Below are 9,674 nucleotides of genomic sequence, written 5' to 3' on the forward strand. Positions count from 1 at the left end.
AATAATGACTTTTTTTCTTTTTTTTTTAAAGTTTGATTGTACGCATCTATTTTGGAAAAGAAAAAGTCCAAAAACCTGCTTCCTTAAAAACATTTTCCAAAATCAATTTCACATGGAAAAGAAGAAAAAGGAACACCAAAGGGAATATATAACATGACCCAAGTGAAATAAAAAAATCTTAAGTAATTACTATTAACTCAATGTTATTAAGTAAAAATGCTGCTTATGGGTGAAATGAATCGACTTAAAAAAATGAATACAAATGGGTAAATGAAAGGTTATATACTGTTGTACAAAGAGAATAACCAAATATAGGCATCTGTATAGGCACATGAACAGAGAAAATGGGGTTCCGAGTTTTTAATTTTTCATCCTTCTTTCTTCTTTTTATCTGTCAGTCTTTCTTTCCTTCCTTCTTTATATATATATATATATATATAACACAATAGCTTTGATGCAAAACCAATCCAAAGTGGACACCATAATTGAAAATACACCAAAAAGTCTGTATGATTAAAAATCAAGAGGCAACTATATTTTTACTTTTTTTTGTTGTTGTTGTTGTACAGACACAATAAAGATAAAGAAGTTGAAATCTTCTTCTAAAAGAATTATGCTCAAGTCACTTTCCTTTCATTTGAAAGGTAGCGTATACGTTTGTAATATGCTCACATGAACAAAATAGCACAGAGCAGAAGGCACTGTTTGTTCAAAGGTCAAAGTTGACAAGTTTAAGAAAATTCATTGAACATAGCACCAAAATGAATCAATTTGATCTTTTCCTAAATGTTCTAAGTGAAAAATAGAAAAGTATTATGGAATATTTTCATAAACATGCAAAATCTAAAGTTGCATTTATTTACTTCCAATACCTACTCTAAGACCCGAGGTTAAGTAGAACTCCTGTCGACAGCCATATAGTCAAACTTTTTTTTTAAATTAAAGAAATAATAACAGAATTAATAACAAAAAAGAACAACAGAAAATCTAGAACACTCATCCTCTGTTCAAATAAAGGATGCTTACAATTGCAAGAAGAAACACTTTTGTCCAAATTAATGGAAATGTGACATGTACCTTGTGTTCGATTCAAAACGAAAAATAGAGTTCTTTTTTTGGCAAGATAAATATATTACTCTGCAGAATATGTTCAAGATAATCAACACATTATATCACAATGTCAAGAATGAAATAATTTAATAATAAAATTGCAAAGACCATGTAGAGTATCGACTTTCTTTTTCCATAAAAGCTAGATTTAGAGCCGAACTGTTGGCATGGTAATCTTAAAGCAAGTCCGAGAGGCAATATGCATAATAATTTCAATCAAGTCTCAACTTCCCTCCGTGGCTATCAGCAGAAGATAGACGTCTCATATGCTAATCATAAATAATAATATTTTTGCCTATATAGCGCTTAAATACGTCAGGAATGTCCCAAGTTTCTAAGCGCTTTACATTAACACCCCGGTCATTGGATTCTGGCTGCCGGCACACAATGTATGCACTTTCTCCACTCCCTGGGGAGCATTCCAACAAGAGCTACTAGGCTCAAATTGCTAACCATACCACATTGGCTTTCGCATCCTACCGGGTACCCATTTAACACCTGGGTGGAGAGTGGCAAATGTAGATCAATGTCTTGCCAAAGGACATTAGTGCCGCGGCGGGACTTGAACCGCGGACCTTGTGATCTACAGTCCAGCGACGTATCCACTCGACCACAACACCTCTACGTGCTAATACGTACACTAATTGGAAAACCTTCTTTCTTGATGCCATCGGACTATGGAATGTTGGCCCTGCAAACACAATCCCCTTTACCCGAGTAGCCAGCTTTTAAAGATACATAATTAATAGCGGGCTCTCATGGGGAATTGGACACCATTTGGGTGTTTACCTGATAATTTATGTTTTTAATGATAATATCATATACATACATGTAGTGATAATAATGTTTCGCTTTTATATAGCGCTTAATACATCAACGATGTCTCTTTTAAAGCGATTTTGCAAATATATTATTATAGTGTTAGCCTTCAGTTTATGCCCAACAGGCCATATTATTTCATTAACCAGTGGCGTCACCTCGAAGGAGTGCATTTATTCGCTCACAGACACTATCATTAAAGTCTGTCCTACAATAAAAATTGGTGGCCGTTGAGGAAAGTTCATTTGCTTAAGATGATGAGGTCTGAACGACAACAACCTCCAGTTCATTCCAACTAAACAACAGGGGAGTGATTTGATAATGACTTAATATCAATATGGTTATTGTTAAGTACTATTATCAGTGAGATCTGACCAGGCTACAATTCTACTGAATGGATATTTAACACACACATTATGCATGATCTATTTGTGAATAATCAGTCTCACAACTCGTTCTACCACCTGTTTTTTTCATTTGAATGTTTGATCGTCTTTTCTTCCCTCCATTACCTCCTCTTTGCCTTCTTCCCGGCTTTCCTCTTCAATTCTTCTTTCTCTCTCCTGATGTCCTCCAAGTCCTCCATCATACCGAGACGGGAACTAAAGAAAGAAAGATGCAAAATGGGAAAGAAATAATAAAATAATAATAATAATAATACAGACATTTATAGCGCGCAACATATCCACCCAGAGGGTGCTCAAGGCGTTTACAATGAGCTACATAATATTCTTACATACAATTTTGCTTACATTGAATTATAAATGGTTAAAAAAAAGATGATATTAGTTAAAGTTGGCCATCACTCAATAGTCCTTACTTGAAGCTTATATTGAGCTCTGGTATGGACATTGTATGTCAAGAGAACATGGCTATAATTCATTCTGGGTTGTTTATCCTGCAGTAGATTGATCGTTTGAACCAGTAAAATAAAAACAACTTGCTAGAAATCGTCTTCAATATAAACCACAACTCTTATTTGCGATCAAGGCTTTCCATCTACTTAGATCTCTATTTTCTTTGTAATGTGACGTTACTTCTGTTACCAGTCAGCCAAATGAGCTAATCTATGTATTTAATATGGCTGTCTCCCTCTGCTTCTCAGCTTTCCCTCAATTCTTCCTGTCAGTTTCCTGTTTCCTGTGCCTTCTCTCCTCATAATATACCTAACAAACTGAAGTTGTCTTTTCCTTATGATGTTAAAGGGGGTATCTCACTGAGCGCCGCATGCTTACGAACGTTACGAATTTTGGATTTGCAAACTTCAGCGACACCGTCTTACAACCGACTGTTTTGCAAATGCTTGCAACTGTTTGCAACGATGAAACTTCTTTGCTAACTTTCGTGCAACCTTTTACAAACCATGGCGAAACCCCAAATTCGCTACGTTCGTAAGCATTTGTCGCTCAGCGAGATACCTCCTTTATATGGAAGGATCTACCCATGCACACATCGTAAAATATGTTTTGAAAAGATAATGATGATATCATAATAATTACCTTCTTGCTTCTTCCCTCTGAATATCTCTGTAGCTGGTATCCATAGCACGTAAAGCAAAATCGCTCTCATAACCATACCTGTTAGAAATCAATACAAGAATAGAAATAAAGTCAAATCTGCAGAGAAAGACAGATTATATTTATGGGTCATTCCATAAAATTATGACGGCAAAAAATATGATGGTGTCCATGTAACGTAAGTATGAGATCTTCTACTATGCATGGAATATGAAATTATCTGTGGAACATTTTTATGCAATGAATATAGTAGTGCCCTGCCAGAGTTGTTCCTGATTCAGTTGCTTTTCTTCAAAATCTTTGCTTAAAACACATTTTTCTTATTACCAATGTTACATGGACACCATATTCATCCAACATAAGATAAACTTTGGGTCCATAATATCGATTAAAGGTAAAGACCAGTTATGGTCATGCGATTGCATTGTGAAAGAAACGTTGTGGAATCGATCAGAAAAGGTTGATCATCTACATGTAGCATCTAGCATCTGCAAGGTTCTGGAATCATCAAAATGATAAGAAATTTTGCCCTTTCTTCGTAAAGTTACAAGCACTATACACAGAAAGATGTATATGGGACTACCCTATATCTCTCACAGACCATGAGAGAAACAAATTTACCAAATATATGAATTAGTAAGCGGTTTCCCGGCAAATTTTTTATCATCATGTATTAGTCAAAACATATTCTTTCACATGATTGGTAATGAGAGCTTCCATTTCATTTTTTGAAATTGGGGCGTTTCCAATACTGGTCTTTACCTTTAACCATGATACTTGGTAGTTGGTACTTCTAAAGATAGTTGGCAATGCTTTTTATGCAAATTTCAATTCGAGCAAACATTGTTACAGTTGATAGGAGACATAGTTTCTCACTTCTGGTACATGTATGTCACAAAAAGTGCCTCAACTTTCTGGACGGACCCTTATATTTTCCATGTACACGATGGGCGAGATTCAGGTTTTATTTTGCACCCAATATTACGTGTAGTAAATATATGGCAAGTGGGGGATGACATGGTGACTGTGCGCAACAATGGTCCTTTACATACTCAATTACAGTGAACAACTAAATTATTCATACCCTTACCAAAGCTTTGTGAATTTTGAAGTAAGTGAAAAATTAATTTGTCACTATTTATCTTTCATGAGAATATAACATATCAATGCTTACATCTCAAAGTATTCATTAAGTCCGCCTTTCATCTTTACAACAACAACAAAAAAAAAAAAAACATTTACAAGGGCTACAAATAATTTAGTTGTTATCTGTACCGTATCTGCGTGTCGATCAAAAAATGTGAAGTGCAGTATACTTGCATTTGCATTAAATAGCCTGGCAGTTAAACAGCTGCAGTATACATGTATCAGAGCCATCTATACACAGAGTTTGGCCAACTTGGTTTCACTGGGTCACAACATGGCGTATATTCTTTTGTTTTGTGCTTGCCCAACAAAGCAGTATTCGCCATGTTGGGTCCGACTCGAACCGGGTTGGCCAACCTCTGTGTATACATGTAGATGGTTCTGACAAGTATGTATACAAGCCTTAATCGCCATGGAAATGAGCACTATACCGAAAAATGGAAGACTTACTTTGATTTATCATATCCAAAGATTTCCTTGATATAACTCGAGACATCAGATCCCCCGCTCTGCTCCATCGGAGTATCATCAATAAAGCCGTCCCCGTCATCATAGTCGCTCTCCTCCTCGCTATCGCTCACCATGATACGCCCTCGCTTGACATGCATAATGGGTGGTTTAGCTGTCGGTGAAAACAAGCAAAATTGTTATTGAATGTTAGGCTTCCTGGGGGGTGTTTCACAAAGATCATAAGTTGAACTTATCTCTAAGTTGAACTTAACAATTATGGAAAGCCGTTAGCACCTTTGAAAATATTTTGTACAAGATATTTTAAAAGGCATAAACTGTTGATTCAAATCATTCAGATTGTCAATTATCAAATGGCTCTGCAAAATTTGTAAGTCCAACTTAGAGTTAAGTTTGACTTAGAATCTTTGTGAAATACCCCGCTGGGAGTAATTTGAATTATTGTAAAGAAATATTTGGCTTGCACCCAGCAAACAAAGATCGCATGCTCAATCTTGTAATTGAATACAAGTCACAACAAATTTTGGAACCAGTAGGATTTGAACCTGGCAGCAACTCTACCATCTAACTTCAATCTTAGATCAAACACTATTTACCTAACCCTTACCCTAAACCCAAACCTAGACCTAGCACAAAACCTACTTGCAATCCCAAACTTAACCCTATATGTGCTGACAAAAGAAAACTATACTACTACTACTACTACTACTACTACGACTACTGTACTACATAGTAATTATAATGAATACTAATAACAACAACAATAATAACGTAAATGTATATATATAACCTTAACCTTTCAATACCTTAACCTAACCCAATTCCCAATGCAATTTTAACCCTAGCCCTATATTCTTGATGAAATATATCCTGAAGCAATTGTTATTGGAGTAATATGTAATGTGGAGCACAAAGTATTACCTGGTCTTTTTCTTGTGACTTCTTGCCCCCTCGGTGGTCCCATGCCTGACGGCCTTGGTCTCTCCCTGTCATGATTCGCCGGTCTGGGACGGTCTCTAGCTCTTTCATCTTGGCGCTGGACTGGTCTGGATGGCTTGCTGGGAGCAGGTCCAGATTGTTTACCAGGAACAGGTCTAGATGACTTGCTAGGAACTGCTCTGGAATCAGGTCTGGATGACTTGCCAGGATCCGCTCTGGAATCGGGTCTGGATGACTTGCCAGGAGCCGCTCTGGAGTCAGGTCTAGATGACTTACCAGGAACCACTCTGGAATCGGGTCTAGATGACTTGCCAGGAACCGCTCTGGAATCGGGTCTAGAAGAATTGCCAGAAACTGCTCTGGAATCAGGTCTAGATTCAGGTCTGGACTCAGTTTTTCCCATTGGTCTCTCTCTTGGTCTCTCTCCTGGCCTGGAGGGTAATTTTCCATTTGGCCTTTGAGGTAGTTTATCGCTTGATCTCCCTGCGTGTGTTTCACTCGGTCTCACCGGTCGTTTGTCACCACTTCCTCTAATCTTAGATACTGGACGCTCCCCTGTCCTGTTCAATTGTTTCTCACCCGATCTCGAAGGCACATTACTACCGCTACTCATTTTCCTCCTGTCATCCCCACCACCAAATCTATCCCCTGCAGGTTTCCTAGAACTATCGCCTCTCCCTTCTTTCCTCACTCCGCCTGTATTCATTTGCCCATTCGCTTTTTTCACAACGCTTCTCTCAGTTTCGCTAGAATGTCTGTGGCCTTTGCTGTCTTTACCAACACCCTGTGATTGTCTTTTCCTATCATTGTTGTAGTTTTGTGGGGGTCTACCATGTTTCTCTGGTATATTATGTCGACTATTTCCATTTGCCATTTTCTTAATCCTCTCCTCTTTTAATCTCTCCTTTATTTGTTGATCCCTACTCTGTTCCCTGTTCCTGTCTAGAGGTCTGTTATCTCTTCCCCTAGGTCTGCTTTCATATTCTTCCTCCTCTGAATCCTGCTCCTCTTCTGAATATTCCTCTTCTTCCGAATCCTCCTCCTCTTCTTCCATCCTTCCATCTCTCTTTGAAGAAATGCCTGCCTTCTGCTGTTCCGCAAACTTCATAAGCTCCTCGTAGCTCATTGGCTTCTTCGCAGCAGGCCGAGGCTTCTTGGTGGGCTTACGTTTCAAAGGCCTCACTTCCGTTTCTTTCTTCTCTTTCTTTGCTACTTTCTCTCTATGTCTCTCAGAATTTTTCTCCACTTTATGCATGAAATTTTTATGGACGACCTCATGCTCCTTATCCCGGTATCCTGATGGCTCTGCTCTTCTCGAGGATTCTCCGGAAGACGCAGAAGAATTCCTTTTGGTCTTAGGATCCGTGGAAGTTCTAGCTCTTTTAGATGACCTCCGATTGTTCCGCTTCTCTTCAGCTAGTTTTCGATCAAGCTGTACCTGTCTTACGGCTCCTTCCCTCTTTGCACGTTCATCATCTATCACTAGAAGGTCCAAAATGGAGAGAGAGAGAGAGAGAAAGAAAGAAAGGGAAAGTGATAGAGAGGGGGAGCAGAACGGAGGGACAAGAAGAGAGAGGGAGACAGGAAGACAGAAAGAACACAGGTGAGAGAATATAAACAGTTGTTAGTTTTGGTTCACAAGGGATAGGAAATGACATTCTCAAGTAAGCCTGCAAGAAACCAATTTTGCAGGATTTCCTAGAGTTACAGAATCAGCTTCAGTTTTCAAAAACATGTTTAATAATCATAACTTGTTGATAAGGAATGTTATATGGTATTCACACAGTTGGTATTTACATGTATCTGAACTCAAGGTAAGGCTTTACAGCAGTTGTGTGATTGCAAAAATAATCAACAAATGAAGAGAGGAACAGATTATACTAAGAACTGACATTTTTAGAACACAAGCTTTCCTTTTCAAAATTATAGTTACAAATTAAGTTTGTTTCTGGGAAATGAACATGAATTCCCAAATAAATAAATTTTAAGCATTGACATTCTAAATGAACAGAGGGGGTGGACATTATCAAAAATATTCCTGTCTGTGCACCACTTACATTTTTGTTGTCTTTCTTTCTCTTTCTGATCGATCCTGGCCCTTATTGCATCAGGATCAACGTTGGGTCTTGGCTCTTTCTTGGGAGGCGGGACCTTGGAGCTGTACCTCTTGGTCTCTCCGAGCTATAGAGAAAGATTGTTGAAAGAACAATATTGTTAGTGTACTCACATGGCACGTCTGACATGAATGATGAATATAACAACTCACAGAGATGATGGGCAAAGTACTTTTTCAGCGAGTTGAATTGATTGTATTTGGCTGCTGCTTGTACTATAGGCGACATCAATTGTCACTACAGTGCCAATTTTTAAATTAAATTCTTCCGAGTTTTGTCTAGAGTCTAGTGGTGTATTTTGGAGTTTGGAGAATCAATACACAGCGTCTTAATTTTTGTATTACACAAAAACTATAGTAACGCTGTAATATTACGAGCAACTCGGTCAATCACTCACTGAGAGTCATTCCAGCAAAGCATAGTAGTCAATGCTAATGCGTATAGACCTCTAGCGCTGTATACACGCTGAGAGGGGTCACTTGCACACAATTGCACACTAATGCACACAATGAATACGAAGTGGCTGATCGGCAAGTTTGACAGACTCACGATTTTAATTTTCTAAGAATTGGTAAGTAAGTAGGGGCGCTGGTCCGAGAATAAGGATCGTCCGCATAAACGAGTATCGTCTATGTAAACTCGGACAGACACATCCGCAAAAATAAGGATCGTTTGCCGATCCATGCATTGGTGATGTGAAAAACGGATTCCACAATTATTTTCTTGATGCATTTTATTTTTACATGGACTTTGAACAGAGACTTTCACGTTATGAGCGATAAATCCTTGGGAAGACGGACAACCCATAAAAGTAGACGGTGACTGGGTTTATTTTCTTAATCAGAATCCATTTTTCGCATCGCCAGTGCGCAAAAATACACACGAGCCTCTGTTGTTTAGGACGCAATTTGTCTGCATTTATGAAGATAGACCCTATTCTTGTTTATGCAGACATTCCTCATTCTGGGACCAGCACCCCTACTGTAAGTTGAAAAGATTGCATTTTACTACTATTTAGGTGTCATCAATTCTCCCATTTTTAGTGAACTCAGTTGAGTTTTGTACAGTGGTGTTTGAAATGTGAGACCCCAAAGTCCCAAATAAATATTGTTCAATTCATTTGATCCGTTTGTTGATGACAAATTGTTTCTCCTTCAAATTTTGAAGAGATTTTCGGCAAAAAGCCTTTTCAGAATATCAATTACGCTTTAAGCCTCATCACGGCATGAATACAGCAATATTTCTTGTTACAGAATCAATTTAAAATGAAATCTTAGCCGGCTGGCTGGCAAAGTAAAGCTCCCATTCAATCCTTACCAAAAACACAACACCAAAATGAGCAGATGGGAACGCATAACAAGTGAACATACGACAATTATTTGATTTAATAATACTTACCCTTTTCTCTGCACTTTTCTGATTAGTGGATGCAAGCTCAAGTATCTTCTGAAAGTCCATGTTAGACGTTAGTCAAGGATATGAGCGACTTACGGAGTGCTATACGAGAAATTGCACAGCTTGTTCGTGACTTTTCATTGAGGAGACGGAACAAAATTACTTT

At 38.1% G+C, this 9,674-nt stretch overlaps 1 protein-coding gene across 1 annotated transcript; it reads right to left on the reverse strand.

Annotated features, from left to right (window-relative positions):
• Positions 1-552: 552 nt before the first annotated feature.
• Positions 553-9,674, reverse strand: LOC100889254 (protein SPT2 homolog). The gene is made up of 6 exons (XM_003724713.3): positions 9,512-9,674; positions 8,057-8,180; positions 5,982-7,481; positions 5,043-5,214; positions 3,429-3,506; positions 553-2,531 (listed from the first exon to the last, which is right to left on the reverse strand). The coding sequence occupies exons 1-6, from the start codon at positions 9,569-9,571 to the stop codon at positions 2,438-2,440; spliced, it is 2,028 nt and encodes a 675-aa protein (XP_003724761.1). The 5' UTR covers positions 9,572-9,674; the 3' UTR covers positions 553-2,437.

The sequence above is a fragment of the Strongylocentrotus purpuratus genome, unplaced genomic scaffold, assembly GCF_000002235.5.
Source record: "Strongylocentrotus purpuratus isolate Spur 01 unplaced genomic scaffold, Spur_5.0 spur5_scaffold_18, whole genome shotgun sequence".
Classification (NCBI taxonomy): domain Eukaryota; kingdom Metazoa; phylum Echinodermata; class Echinoidea; order Camarodonta; family Strongylocentrotidae; genus Strongylocentrotus; species Strongylocentrotus purpuratus.

Coding starts and splice junctions, on each gene's coding strand:
- LOC100889254 (XM_003724713.3), bottom strand. CDS start 9,571: ATGGACTTTCAGAAGATACTTGAGCTTGCATCCACTAATCAGAAAAGT. Junction 8,181..9,511: donor AGAAAAGTGCAGAGAAAAGG/GTAAGTATTATT, acceptor CTTTCTCTATAG/CTCGGAGAGACCAAGAGGTA. Junction 5,215..5,981: donor AGTCACAAGAAAAAGACCAG/GTAATACTTTGT, acceptor TTTCACCGACAG/CTAAACCACCCATTATGCAT.